This window comes from Gopherus evgoodei, chromosome 13 (assembly GCF_007399415.2).
Source record: "Gopherus evgoodei ecotype Sinaloan lineage chromosome 13, rGopEvg1_v1.p, whole genome shotgun sequence".
Classification (NCBI taxonomy): Eukaryota; Metazoa; Chordata; order Testudines; family Testudinidae; genus Gopherus; species Gopherus evgoodei.
The window spans coordinates 2,605,005-2,620,421 of record NC_044334.1 but is presented as its reverse complement, the minus strand read 5'-3'; the positions used below and the strand labels follow the sequence as shown (position 1 = coordinate 2,620,421).

The 15,417-nt window shown below is 46.2% G+C and overlaps 1 protein-coding gene across 2 annotated transcripts in view; it reads left to right on the top strand.

Moving 5' to 3' along the window:
- MYO18B (myosin XVIIIB) overlaps positions 1-15,417 on the top strand; it is a 203,622-nt gene that overhangs the window by 79,553 nt on the left and 108,652 nt on the right. For both annotated transcript variants that reach the window (XM_030583194.1, XM_030583195.1), the window contains exons 21-22: positions 1,292-1,401; positions 13,774-13,839. In XM_030583194.1, coding sequence (XP_030439054.1) covers positions 1,292-1,401; positions 13,774-13,839 — 176 coding nt within the window. The remainder of the gene's footprint in view (positions 1-1,291; positions 1,402-13,773; positions 13,840-15,417) is intronic.

The window sequence follows — 15,417 nt, the reverse complement described above, 5'->3', positions numbered from 1 at the left end:
GGAACAAAGAGAAATTATTCTTACTTTGGTGCCTTACTGAGTACTGCTTTGCTCTCTTTGACATCAAGCGGAATGAGCTGGGAGCTGCCACGGGGACATATTCACAGCCGAGATGGCAGGCTGGCCTGCTGGGTGACAGTCCTTTTCAGGTCAGGAGCTGGGACTCCGTTAAACTCTCTCTCTTGGCCAATACGGCGCAGTGAAAAGCTTTTGCATATATTTTAAATTGGCACCTTGTCATGTTAGCCCAGCCATGGAGTGTAGATTTGGCTGGGTGAAGATGATTTGTATTATGATAATACCTAGCGGTCCCACATCACACCAGGGCCCTGTGGTGCTAGATGTTGTAGACACACCTAGAAAGAAATAGTCCCTGGTCCAGTCAAACAGATGAGACTGACAAAACGGGGGAGAGAGAAGCTCTGATCAGTCCCCACCTAATGCGTGACGGGACAGAGGCACAGAGAGTTTCAGTGACTTGTCTGAGGGCAGATCATTTGTGGCAGAGCTCAGACTCAAACGCAGCTCTCTCGAGTCCTGGGGCAGAACATTAACCACAAGACCAGCCTGCCTTTCCAGGGCTACGGCTTGTGTGCACTAAGGAGGAAGGATGACCTGGCACTCTAGAGACCAGGGCTATTCCCCTGCTCTGTCAAAGGCTTTCTCTGTGACTTTGGGGAAACCACTTATATTCTCTGTGCCTCAATTTCCCTGTAAAAAAGGGATAAGCATCATACTTTTCCACCTCACAGATAGATTGTGAGGTGCAGAGATGCCTCAGCAAAAGGGGCCAACAGGTCTCTTTAGTAGCTGGCAGTAAGGTTGTCACTACCTATTTAAATGGACAATAAGGCCTATCCAGCTGTAGATAGAAGGTGAGCAATCCTCGCTGTCACCACTCCATTGAGAGGTTGTGGTGATGAGGTAACACAACATGCTTGCAATCCCGTGTTCCTTCTTGTTGCCCAGCCTTGCTTCATGGCGAGCATCCTCAGTCCTTGCTTTCTCTCCTACCATTTCAATCCCTTGCACTAGCATGTTCTCCCCTGCGCTCCCCCCCATCCCCCGCACCTCTGCTTTTTGGAAGGCTTTTTGTAAAACAGAAAGTTATTGTGGTGTTCTCCACCAGCCGCCCCAGCGTAGCCTGTCAGCCCAGGAGGAGGAGAATTTGCTCCCAGTTTTTTGTTTTCTGTAAAGATTGATGGAATTGCCCCCATTCTGATTCACTGATTAGCTAATGTGCAGCACCCCTCTCTGAAATCTGTACCCGACTCCTCTCCGTCTCTCCCAGGTTACGTGGATCGCATGGTGCTGACTCAGTTCCGCCGCCGATTCCAGGTGTTGGCTCAGCCAGTGATGAAGAAATACACATCAGCATATGAAATACCAGATGAGAATAAGGTGCGTGGATTGCCCAGTGTGTTGCTGGGGAGGGAGCGACCTGCAGTCAGATCCACTCTCATGCAGCATTCCCAGCTGCAAACATTCATTCACAAGTTTGAAAAAAGAGTCTATTTGGGGTTCTTGTTATTTCTCTCCTGGCTTTTGAGCCTTTCAGCTGTACTTGCGAATGTGTTCAAACTTCTCTCTGGGCTGGGAGCTTGCTTTTATTACACAGATGAAAGCTGAGATTCTCAGATAAGGACTTGACTGTAGGAGCTGGGGCTTTAAGAAAACACCAAATACAGAGAGACTGACTATAAAGTCACAAAAGCTGGCAAAACTGCGAGTGAAGTGATAGGCCCATGGATCTGCAGAGCCAGCCTGTGTATTGTTCGGGCAATGCGCCGTCAGAGCCCTGTATTCATAAACAAAACTTGCCAAGGCTGCATATGGGGTGGTGATGGCTTCACTGGGGTAGGGCTGATTTTTATAAACCATGGACACAATAGCGAAGGAACTAAGATTTATCTGCTAGCTTCCTGTTAGCCAGCCATTGATTCAGCCAGAGTATTCATCTCAGAAGCCTGAGACTTGCTGATTTTCCCCTGTAGTTCTCAGCCGAGGATTAATCATGGGGAGAAGAGCTCCTGAGAGCATGCTGCTTTTGTGCACTGAGATCTGGATACTCTGTGCAAGACTCGTGCATGTTTCACAGGGCGCAATGCAGACAGGGGGATTAGATTACCCTCTCTGGCTGGGGGAAAGCAGCTCTCCATTCTTCTTGGCTTTATCCTTCCCTTTTGTTAATGAGGGTGTAGTGACCTGAGCACTTCAGCATCTGTCTGAACTTGACTGGAACAGCAGCAAGGATCCTGGCTAGTCCCAGTGCTTCTCGTCGCTGGAACTGGGTTTTCACAAATGCAATAGACAATCTGAGTCCTAGTCACACTATCAGCATTTGCCCCTGTTATTGCACATTGGAGAGGCCTTGGAGAAACCAACTTGGAAATGAAACTTGCTTTGTTCCTTCTTAAATACCAGAGAGCAGTGTAAACTGATTTAAAAGTCCTGCTCATGGGGGGCTGAACAGTGCCCTATTCTGCAGTGGTCTGGGCTGCAGTCCCCTTACATTACAGTGTAACTTTATTTTGTACAGTTGGTTCCATATACTCTGTGGAAGGTGAAACATGTGGGTGGGTGGGTGGATGGTCTCAGCTTGCCAGCAAACAGCCTCAGCATGGAGCAGGCAGAGGGGGCAGACCAAAGCTCACAGTAGCAGCAGCAGCAGTTTGTCTGCCAGACCTGAGCTTAAAGGGTCACTGTCAGGGAACCCCTGAGTGCAGAGGGACTTGTTTCATTAGCCCTCAGCCAAAGAGTGGGCTGTGTTGACCTGTGAAGAGACCCCAGCTGCCTCCGAGATTATATTGAGAGAGCCATAAAAACTACAGCTGCATAAGCTTCATCGAGGTGATGCTTCCTCATCTACCTCCCCGGCTTGGCCTGTGCAGGAGTGTTGTATGACTGACGGTAGCACCGCCTGTCTATTTAGCGTGATGACAAATCACCCCAGATTCCCGTTCTCCCTGCAGTGATTGGGCCTGGCACCCTTTCCCTCTGCCTTCACCCAACACCGAGGGGGAAATCACCCACAGATTCCTTCCAGTGGCAGGTGTCTGAGAAGAAAATAAGGTAGCATTTATAGAAGGGAAGGTGGATAATTTAATCAACAACATCTCTCTCCATTTCTTCTCATAAATGGCCATGTTAGTCATCCACTTGCCTTTTGTGTAGCAAAGACTTCACCGAGACACTTACCATGGGGTTCACCAGTGTCGTGAGAGTTATGGGCTGGGGTCTGTTCTGATGGAAAATGAGGAAACAAGGTCAGCCTGTTGCCACGTGCAATAAACAGAGCAGAAAAGTGAAGCTGCTCACTGTATAACCAGAGCGGCTTATCGGCCGAGGATGGGGCTTTCCAGGGATGTGTCCAAAGCCCATTGAAATTCTTTGGCAGTTGGGAGCCAAACTGTCTTAGGAGCCTATGAAAATCCCAGCTCCACCCAACTCCTTCCCTTTCCCTAAGAAGTGTGAAAGGAGAAGGATGCTTAGGAATAAAACTACTGGTTTATTTGCTTGCAGATTTCATTTGCTCCCTCGTAGATTTTGAGTGAAAATGGGGGGTGAGGGAATGTAACTTGTTATGACAAAACTGATAAATATTCAAAGTCTGTAAAGGCCAATAGGAGATAAATTATACATAGATGTGCCTGTTGTGCAAACTGTCAGTGTGCAAAGTCAGTTCAGACCTCGGGATTTTATCAGACAAGTTTGGTGGCTGGAAATGGTCAATATGGTTATTAAATGCTGTAGGAAGACAGAGGCTGACGAGTCAGCAGAGTGTAAGCAGGGGATTGGAAAAATTCATCCTCCCTGCTGCTGGCTGTAATGACACTGTGTTCTAGGAAGTCTGCATTAAGCTGCAATTAGCTGCATTAACTCAGCCACTGGAGCAGAAGAAATGTTTTCTTTATTCTTGAATTCTGGAGATCAGCGTACACACTCTGTAGGACCCAGTCCTTCACAAACTGAAGTTAATGGGAGTTTTATCATTGATTAGGGAGCGCAGCATTGGGCCTTTGCAGTATAAATGTGTATTCTGATTCCACCTCTAAAACACTCCCACCAGGCAGTAACTAGAGCTTGGCAAATAACCAAATTGCATTGGCAATTCCAAAAAATTGGAAAAAAAAGGTATGTTGAAATTAAAAAAAAACTGTTTGGGGTTGAATTAAACATTTTGGTTGGGTTTGGAGCATTTTGAATCATGTGTGTTGTTTTTTAAATAAGGAACCAAAAAATAATTTTGATTTTTTTGGAATTTATATTTACTGAAACAATTAGGTGAAACCAACGTCAATTTGCAGAACATTTGGGGGTCACCTAATCTATGTTTTTTCTCTGAAAAAATATTTTGTACAAAAAACTTTTCCCAGGTCTACCTATAGTACAGTATTCACTCAGCTCTAGGATATCGATTCCCAGGCACAGTTCCCCCAGGCAGTCTCTGTCCCTCACTGTCCCATCCTGCTGTTATGATTATTATTGTTATTGGTTCTGTATGTATTTGTTGTACTGAAGCTCCTAGAAGAGTATCGGGGGTGGCCGTGATAGTCTGTATCCACAAAAACAACAAGGACTCCGGTGGCACCTTAAAGACTAACCTTAAGTGAGGTTTTTTACCCACGAAAGCTTAAGCCCAAATAAATCTGTTAGTCTTTAAGGTGCCACCGGGCTCCTTGTTGCTCCTAGAAGAGTTGCCCAGGCCGGGTCCCTGTTGCGCTACATGCTGTGCAGACAGAAGACAAGACAGTCCCTGGCTCAAAGCGCTGACAGTCTTAGACATTCTGACTCACGCTTGGCCAAAGTTAATAATCACTTACGGATTTAAAACTCGCTTGTGAGCGTAGCACTAAACACAAAGTCTCTCCTGCCCCCACACTGCCCAGCCCCAACAACTTGGAATGTAAGGAGGTTGCATTTGCTGAGCATGTGCTGGCCTCCATGCCTGACCTCAGTCAGATATCTTGTGGCCACGTTTCAGTGTTGCCTTGTGCTGTTTGAGAATGGGCCTGGCAAGGATGTGTACTTCAGAGAATCACCCAGAACACTCAGGAAGCTAGCACCAAAGAAAACACGCACTCTTTCTTTTCTCGTAGATTTTATACATCCTGGCTCCACATGGGAATGTGCATTGTTGCATACTCAGAAATGAATAATATGGTATCTAACTGCATTACATAGTGGATCTGACATCCCCCAGGAAGCTTATGTCAGGCTTTCATGGGCAAATCTGCTTAGCTCTTCACAGAACTCAATACAGATAGATCAAAGCAATGCGATGTCAACAAAACTCCATGCTGGAATGGATTTGTTAGACTTTGACATGTTGACTTAACAAATATAGGCTCTCACACACATATAGGCCCTTGTGAGCACGCTAGGTCAATAAGATACTCTCGTTTTTTAATATGTGAATGAAAAACGATGGCATATATAGTAGTCCCACATAGATCTGCAAGGCCTCAGAAGAAATGTCAGTTAAGTACTGATATGAAATCTTCGGTGACGTAAGATAATATTTTTTGCCAGCTATGCTAGAGCAGAGGTATTGAAAATGCAGGATATGTCATGACTGAAGGCAAAGGGCATCACTGAGAATTAACCAGCCTTTTATATCTGTAACAATTGTGAAAGCTCTTTGAAATACTGAGCAGTACCTGCAAGAAGGTGTTAGGATTAACTAGTGATGTCATCATGGATGTTGGGTGGGATTTTCAAAATTGCCTATGCGATTTAGCAGCACAAATTGTATTGACTTCTGGTGGTGACTCAAGGAAATTAGCAGTTCGGATTCAACCTTTGACCTCGGTGGTTTCTGCGGTTCCCATGTCCATTGGCAGGTTTTTCTGCTGCTCATGGTTTCGATTCAAGGTTACTTGTATCTCTGAAGGACTATTTCTACTCCTAATAGAAGATATGTTTTGTCCTGTGTATGCAAGTCAGGTTCTGATCCCATGTCCACTGAAATCCGTGTGAGTATTTTCATTGTCAATTAAACCCTAGAAGACTCAAGTAAAATATGGAGAGATCTATAGACAAAGCAACTTCCACCCAAGATAAACCCAGCATAACAAGTTTAGGTTCCCTGTAGCTTTTCTGGGAATGCTCTCTCGCAGTTCTGCAATAAGCACTCTGGCAGATCTTTCAATACTCTCTTCTGCTCACAACCTGAATGAGAGACTGAGCAGTCACAGAATGATTACAAGTTGGAAACTCCTGAGGCCCTTAGCTGCTTGAGCCTCTATACTCCCTCTCTGCTCTTCTTCTTCTTTTTAAATAACTTTACTGCTGGATTCAATTCAGCTCAGAATATTATAATGGTTCCTGAATTAAATTAATAGCCATTTTTATAGGCTTTTAACGTTTTCATGAATGACTGATGAAACCTTGGCTTTGTTCTGTGATCTTGCAGATTGCAGAGCATTTCAAAGGAGTGAGCCAAAGGTGTGACTTTTGTATTTTTTATAATTTGGGAACCAGATTCTCAGTGATGTTGTTTTGTCTTCAATCAGTCTTTAATGCCAGCCCTGTATACTAGAAGGCTATGGAGCGCTTCAGAGAGGTCACATATATTGCTGTGGCTTTTAAATATTTCTCATACAAATGTGTCCCTAGTGACAGAGGGGTGCCTGTCTGAATTTAAACAAGGAAAGAGACTATTCTGGGAAGGTTTTATGTGGAATGTTGTTTTACTGGAGGTTTTATAGTAAAAACTCCCCGAGGCATGGGGTTTTCAAGCTGCCCTTCTTTTAGATCATATTCATCTTCATCAGGATGTGCACTATGGTTTTTTGGCCCTTTGTTTTTCACTAGTTTATTATCTTGATTCAAAGACCAGAGCATCTGAGTTCCATGCTTTTGCTAATACACGAACATGGGTATTATTGAGTGGTGCTGTGATCTGCACTATCCAGAAAATCCTCCATCCTCCTCCTTTTATGGGATTTGTGAGAAATATGGAGCTGTCTCCTCAGACTCCCTGCAGCTCTTCCTAAATGTATAGGCTTTCGATAAACAAAGAGATAAGTGGCCTTGGCGCGCTCTTCTAAAGACTATAATTAAAAGCTGTCAATCTGCCTCTGAAAGTCATCCTGCTTTCTCTCTGATGATTATGTCACGTTTTCCAATTGCCAGCATGTCAAGGAGCCTTTTTGTACTGCAGAAAGCAATGAAAACCTGAAGACACCTTTTAAGACAGCGCAGAACTCCATCCCCTGATATTTTCAAATAGCTCTCTCCCTCTGAGGCTGCTGAGTGGCCTCGTCTTACCTTGCCTCGGTATTACAGAATCAGCTTCAGAGATGCCTTTCTTGCTTTGGTCTTTCTGCTGTCCAGGGAGTGGAAATGGAATCAGTTATCAATTCTCATTTCATGTCAAAGGAACTCAGAGATACGATCCAGGAAAGCCCATCTATAATGGCCCTTTGTGAACAGTGTTGGGGGCCTTTCTTTCATTTTTTAGGGAACATCCATATGGGAAGGGTTTCTGATTAAAAAGAAGTATAAAGTACTCAGCTACATCCCTCATCTCCTGACTGCACATCACAGAAGGCAGTACAGAAATAGTGGCTTGTGGGTGCCCCATTACTGGGATGTTTTCAGAACTCATGAGACACACTGGCATGTTCTTACTGGATTCAAATTACATTTTCACAACCAAATTCCAAACCACTGAAGCATCCTGGATTGAAGGTTTGTTGCAAACCCAAATCGTGAGCTAGGTTCACTGCAGGACTTGTTAAAGTACTTGAGCCTGCCAAACTTGGCCCTGTTTATTAGAAATAGTCCTAAATCCATTATCAGAGGGGTAGCCGTGTTAGTCTGGATCTGTAAAAGCAGCAAAGAATCCTGTGGCACCTTATAGACTAACAGACGTTTTGGAGCATGAGCTTTCGTGGGTGAATACCCACTTCGTCAGATGCATGTAGTGGAAATTTCCAGGGGCAGCTATATATATATGCAGGCAAGCTAGAGATAATGAGGTAGTTCAATCAGGGAGGATGAGGCCCTGTTCTGGCAGTTGAGGTGTGAAAACCAAGGGAGGAGAAACTGGTTTTGTAATTGGCAAGCCATTCACAGTCTTTGTTTAATCCTGAGCTGATGGTGTCAAATTTGCAGATGAACTGAAGCTCAGCAGTTTCTCTTTGAAGTCTGGTCCTAAAGTTTTTTTGCTGCAGGATGGCCACCTTAAGGTCTGCTATAGTGTGGCCAAGGAAGTTGAAGTGTTCTCCTACAGGTTTTTGTATATTGCCATTCCTAATATCTGATTTGTGTCCATTTATCCTTTTTCGTAGCGACTGTCCAGTTTGGTCAATGTACATAGCAGAGGGGCATTGCTGGCATATGATAGCATATATTACATTGGTGGAGGTGCAGGTGAATGAACCGGTGATGGTGTGGCTGATCTGGTTAGGTCCTGTGATGGTGTCGCTGGTGTAGATATGTGGGCAGAGTTGGCATCGAGGTTTGTTGCATGGATTGGTTCCTGAGCTAGTGTTACTATGGTGCGGTGTGCAGTTGCTGGTGAGAATATGTTTCAGGTTGGCAGGTTGCCTGTGGGCAAGGACTGGCCTGCCACCCAAGGCCTGTGAAAGTGTGGGATCATTGTCCAGGATGGGTTGTAGATCCCTGATGATGCGTTGGAGAGGTTTTAGCTGGGGACTGTATGTGATGGCCAGTGGAGTCCTGTTGGTTTCTTTCTTGGGTTTGTCTTGCAGTAGGAGGCTTCTGGGTACACGTCTGGCTCTGTTGATCTGTTTCCTTATTTCCCCGTGCGGGTATTGTAGTTTTGAGAATGCTTGGTGGAGATTTTGTAGGTTTTGGTCTCTGTCTGAGGGGTTAGAGCAGATGCGGTTGTACCTCAGTGCTTGGCTGTAGACAATGGATCGTGTGATGTGCCCGGGATGGAAGCTGGAGGCATGAAGGTAGGCACAGCAGTTGGTAGGTTTTCGGTATAGGGTGGTCTTAATGTGACCATCACTTATTTGCACTGTGGTGTCTAGGAAGTGGACCTCCTGTGTAGACTGGTCCAGGCTGAAGTTGATGGTGAGGTGGAAGCTGTTGAAATCATGGTGGAATTTTTCCAGAGACTCCTTCCCATAGGTCCAGATGATGAAGATGTCATCAATGTAGCATCAGTAGAGAAGGGGCGTGAGTGGACGAGAGCTGAGGAAGCGTTGTTCCAGGTCGGCCATAAAAATATTGGCATATTGTGGGGCCATGCGGGTGCCCAAAGCGGTGCCACTGATCTGGAGATATATATTGTCATCAAATTTGAAACAGTTGTGTGTGAGGATAAAGGCACAGAGCTCAGCAGCCAGTTGTGCTGTGGCATCATCAGGGTTACTGTTCCTGACAGCTTGTATTCCATCTGTGTTTGGGATGTTCGTGTAGAGAGCCTCTACATCCATGGTGGCTAGGATGGTGTTTTCTGGAAGGTCACCAATGCTTTGTAGTTTCCTCAGGAAATCAGTGGTGTCACGGAGATAGCTGGGAGTGCTGGTGGCATAGGGTCTGAGCAGAGAGTCCATATATCCAGACAGTCCTTCAGTGAGAGTGCCAATGCCCGAGATGATGGGGCGTCCAGGATTTCCGGGTTTGTGGATCTTGGGTAGTAGATAGAATAACCCTGGTCGGGGCTCTAGGGGTATGTTGATTTCTTCTGGTGTTAGTGTAGGGAGTGTCCTGAGTAGATGCTGTAGTTTCTTAGTGTATTCCTCAGTGGGATCTGAGGGAAGTGGCCTGTAGAATTTGGTATTGGAGAGTTGTCTGGCAGCCTCCTTTTGGTAGTCAGACCTGTTCATGATGACAACAGCACCTCTTTTATCAGCCTCTTTGATGATAATGTCAGGGAGGTTTCTGAGGCTGTGGATAGCATTGCGTTCTGCACGACTTAGGTTATGAGGCAAGCGATGTTGTTTTTCCACAATGTCTGCCTGTGCACGTCGGCGGAAGCATTCAATGTAGAGGTCCAGACTGTCATTTCAACCCTCAGGAGGAGTCCATGTGGAGTTCCTCTTCTTGTGCTGTTGGTGGGAGGGTACCTGTGTATCAGTGTGCTGTTCAGTGTTGTCCTGAAAGTATTCTTTGAGTTGGAGACGGCGAAAGTAGGCTTCCAGATCGCCGCAGAACTGTATTATGTTGGTGGGGCTGGCAGGGCAGAAAGAGAGTCCCCGAGATAGGACAGACTTTTCTTCTGGGCTGAGTGTGTAGTTGGATAGATTGACGATATTGCTGGGTGGGTTGGGGGTACCACGGTTGTGGCCCCATGAGGCAGGTAGGAGTTTAGACAGCTTACAGTCCTTTTTCCTTTGTAGAGAGGTGAAGTGAGTAATGTAGATCTCCTGTCTTATTTTAGTGAAGTCCGTTTGTATGGAAGTTTGGTTATTGATGAGAGTCTCCAGGTTGGAGAGCTCTTTTTTTGATGTTGTCCTGTTTGCTATATAGGATGCTGATCAGGTGGTTCCTCAGTTCCTTAAGGTGGCCATCCTGCAGCAAAAAAACTTCAGCAAAAAAATCTTCTTCAAAGAGAAACTGCTGAGCTTCAGTTCATCTGCAAATTTGACACCATCAGCTCAGGATTAAACAAAGACTGTGAATGGCTTGCCAACTACAGAACCAGTTTCTCCTCCCTTGGTTTTCACACCTCAACTGCTAGAACAGGGCCTCATCCTCCCTGATTGAACTACCTCATTATCTCTAGCTTGCCTGCATATATATATAGCTGCCCCTGGAAATTTCCACTACATGCATCTGACGAAGTGGGTATTCACCCACGAAAGCTCATGCTCCAAAATGTCTGTTAGTCTATAAAAGCAGCAAAGAATCCTGTGGCACCTCATGCATCTGAGGAAGTGGGTATTCACCCACGAAAGCTCGTGCTCCAAAACGTCTGTTAGGCCATGTCTACATCTAAAATTTTGCAGCGCTGGTTGTTACAGCTGTATTAGTACAGCTGTATAGGGCCAGCGCTGCAGAGTGGCCACACTTACAGCAACCAGCGCTGCAAGTGGTGTTAGATGTGGCCACACTGCAGCGCTGTTGGGCGGCTTCAAGGGGGGTTCCGGGAACGCGAGAGCAAACCGGGGAAGGAGACCAGCTTCGCCGCGGTTTGCTCTCGCGTTCCCGGAGCCACCCTGCAAACCGCAGGGAAGGAGACCTGCTTGCTCGGGGTTCCGGGAACGAGAGAGCAAGCCGGGGAAGGAGACCAGCTTTGCCGCGGTTTGCTCTCTCGTTCCCGGAACCCCGAGCAAGCAGGTCTCCTTCCCTGCGGTTTGCAGGGTGGCTCCGGGAACGCGAGAGCAAACCGCGGCGAAGCTGGTCTCCTTTCCCGGTTTGCTCTCTCGTTCCCCGAACCGCCGAGCAAGCGGTTCTCCTTCCCTGCGGTTTGCAGGGTGGCTCCGGGAACGCGAGAGCAAACCGCGGCGAAGCTGGTCTCCTTTCCCGGTTTGCTCTCTCGTTCCCGGAACCCCGAGCAAGCAGGTCTCCTTCCCTGCGGTTTTCTGGGTGGCTCCGGGAACGCGAGAGCAAACCGCGGCGAAGCTGGTCTCCTTTCCCGGTTTGCTCTCTCGTTCCCCGAACCGCCGAACAAGCGGTTCTCCTTCCCTGCGGTTTGCAGGGTGGCTCCGGGAACGAGAGAGCAAACCGCGGCGAAGCTGGTCTCCTTTCCCGGTTTGCTCTCTCGTTCCCCGAACCGCTGAGCAAGCGGTTCTCCTTCCCTGCGGTTTGCAGGGTGGCTCCGGGAACGAGAGAGCAAACCGGGAAAGGAGACCAGCTTCGCCGCGGTTTGCTCTCGCGTTCCCGGAGCCACCCTGAAAACCGCAGGGAAGGAGAACCGCTTGCTCGGCGGTTCGGGGAACGAGAGAGCAAACCGGGAAAGGAGACCAGCTTCGCCGCGGTTTGCTCTCGCGTTCCCGGAGCCACCCTGCAAACCGCAGGGAAGGAGACCTGCTTGCTCGGGGTTCCGGGAACGAGAGAGCAAACCGGGAAAGGAGACCAGCTTGATTACCAGAGGCTTCCTCCTTCCACGGAGGTCAAGAAAAGCGCTGGTAAGTGTCTACATTGGATTACCAGCGCTGGATCACCAGCGCTGGATCCTCTACACCCGAGACAAAACGGGAGTATGGCCAGCGCTGCAAACAGGGAGTTGCAGCGCTGGTGATGCCCTGCAGATGTGTACACCTCCTAAGTTGCAGCGCTGTAACTCCCTCACCAGCGCTGCAACTTTCTGATGTAGACAAGCCCTTAGTCTATAAGGTGCCACAGGATTCTTTGCTGCTTTTACAGATCCAGACTAACACGGCTACCCCTCTGATGTTAGTCTATAAGGTGCCACAGGATTCTTTGCTGCTAAATCCATTAGAAGTCACTAGGAGCCCAGGTTGGCCATCACAGCTGAAAATCAACCCTTTGAGTTTGGGGGTGAAATCATACAAAACTCAGCTGGTTGGGCTGTGTTCTGCATTGAGGTTTGGGATTTGTTTAAACCCCAAACTGAATGGAAATGGGAGGTGGGGGGAGCTTTTCCTGAAATCCCAGCCCATCAAGGTTTGCATGGCATTCATTGCTATACATTTCTCTGTAATGAGATGCAGTCTTCTCTTCGACAAGACTAGCTTGGATCTGTAAAAATTCTCCAACAAGCCGTGTTTATGATTTTCATAGTGAAAGTCCTAAACCTAAAATAAGTTCAGTTACTGCTCTTCTAATTCTTGTACCTCATGATTAATAAGTAATGTTAGCAGACGTGGGGAGTAAAAACGTCTAAAAACTAACTGCTCATTTTTTACCTGGACAGGGACATGTATTGTTTGATGCGTTATACTGAGAAGGCACAGCTCTCCTCGGTGATAACAGCATAGTTGTGATTCCACAGCATAGCCATAGCTGCAAGGGAATGAGAAAGGAGAGGGCATGTATCTTGTTCACTGTATAGTGGGGTCATTTCTGCTTGCATTGCTTTGGAAATATTTTTAATAAACGTTTTGCAAGTGAAGCCAAAGCCCAGCAGGGGTGAGGGCATGAAATCCATCTGCTAAGTCACTGTTTGCAAAGAACTAAAAATTATTTTTCTGACAGGTTCACTTTTAAAATAAAAGCTTGTTTAAAATGCATCCTTGCTGGAGACCTGTGGAAGAATTCCCTCTTTGGTATTTGCAGGGTGGGGCAAGGGTGCGTCTAAGGGAATCATTTCAAGTTGCCCAGGGTGAGAATGGGCTGTAGTTCTGGGTCTTGCTTTCTCTTATGTGCAGTTGTGCTGTATTTTGATAGGGAACATTCAGCTCTTTGCTTCTAAGGACCAGTCCTGACGGGCTCTGAGCATCTCAAGGCTCAAACCACTAAGGAGTTGATTTTGCTCTCCCCTGAATCAAAGGCAAAACACCTGTTTGTGTTGTGGTGAGCAGGAGGGAACCAATCCTTTTGGGGCAATCCAAAAAGGAGCTAAGCACCCCTAGATTTCAGAAGGAATTGTGGGTGCTCAGCATCCCTCATGTGGGACACTGTGGTTGTCCTCTAGTGCTTATGCACCAAAACCCTGCGCCCTGTAAGACTACATCATTAATCTGGCCACCCCCCTCCCTTCAGCATGACACTATCGGTCTGTTATAAATGGCAGCTCTCTGTCAGTTTTAGTGGAAGGTAACTCAGGTCTGATTCGGCCTGACGAGTATAGTATATACCAATTCCTCTGTTGTTTCAATACAAGTCAAACCAGGTCTCTGTGGTCAATGAATTCACCAGTCCAGTCCTTAATGTGCTCTTTCTCTGCAGGCAATAGAAGAACTCTTCCAGGTACTTGATCTGGAAAAGAAAAGTGTAGCAGTGGGACACAGTCAGGTATGTTGTCCACAGTCCTTGTGTCGTAACTGTGTAAAATCCAGGCTTGTGACCAGGAGCACTTTAGATTTAGAACCTATCCCCTAGTGACCTAATACAGTGAAAGACATTTTTCTTGCTTCCATGTTGTAACCTAGGAGCCTAAGTCCCGATGGAAATCAATGAGACTTAGGCTCCTAACTCACTCAGTCACTTCTGAAAATGTTACCCGATGTGATCTATATATCAAGCCATTAAGATCCTACATGCAGGACATTTCCAGATGAATAGTTGCCACAGTAACATGTTCAAACTTAAAGCTAATTGCAAAGAGAAATTAATTATATATACACTGCTGCCTCTGTCTTGGGGATGCTATAGAGAAAAAAAGAAGTAATTGAATTATTCTAGGGAGCAGAATAACTTTCTTTCATCCTGCATACAATAGTTTGCAATTATCTCTTCTATGAATCCCTTATTTTATCAATAGCATGACAGCAGCACCAGTCAAATCTTGTTATACAGGAGTTAGTATTGTCATCACTCTGAACATTGATTTTGTACTGGATTGTGAAGTTAATATAGCCATTAATGAGACAATCAAATAGGGGTGAAGCAATCATAGAATTATCTCAAGAAAGCCAGTTGTCTTGGATATGCTCTCTGATACCATTTTGGTTCTTTTAAAATATAGATTTCAATTATAAATACACTTTTATTTTAATAATTTGTTTTCAATATAAAGAGGGTAATATGGAGTATTGGTCAAAGCACTGAGCATTTTGCTTGACTAAGGAGTGGAACAGGATCTCTGACTTTAGCGTGCTATTGATCTTTCAAAATACAAGTACATCAGCACAGTCTATGTTGTTTGAGGCATGTTTGTAACAAGTGCAGGTAAAGTAAATGACACAGCTTCTTTTGTTTCTTCCTGACCTATGTTTGTATGTGTCTTCCCATGTTACCACTTTGTGCATACACTATTGCAAATGCATTTTGCAACAGAGAGTCCAATGTCATCTGCCCATATAGTAGATAATGACCGAAGATCCTCAGTCAATGTCTCAACAACATGCAGCTTTGAATAGGAGTTAGGGCATGCACCCGTAAAAGAGAAGACCGAGTAAACATTAGAAAGAGTGAGTGAACTGCAAGTTGAATACAATGAGGTCCATTCAGGCTCCTGGAGCCAGAGTTGGGAGGGCAGGTTCACTGCCATAGTGACAGTGGTTGAGATGCTGTGTCTGGAGAGAGCAAGAATAGTGCCTCGAGGCGGGGTGGGGATAGGCACTCATTCTTAATTACTGAAAAAGCATAGCTTGTGCTTCCTTCAGACAGCATCCATCTAAGGTGAGGATTTGCTGCTTCCGGGGGGCCATCAGGACATGAGCATGGCTACAGCATACTCAGCTCTGAGGGGTTCACTGCTGCTGCTCCCCACTTGTGCTGGGGGGACAATGACGGCAGTGCCATGGCACAGCAGCCCTGGGCAGAGGGGGGACTCTTCCCACTCTCCATATATGGACCATTAATTGTTACAGATATAGGGCTAGAGTTTGGAGACACGTGTGTGGGGTTCCTGCTGATCTCAGCGGAAGG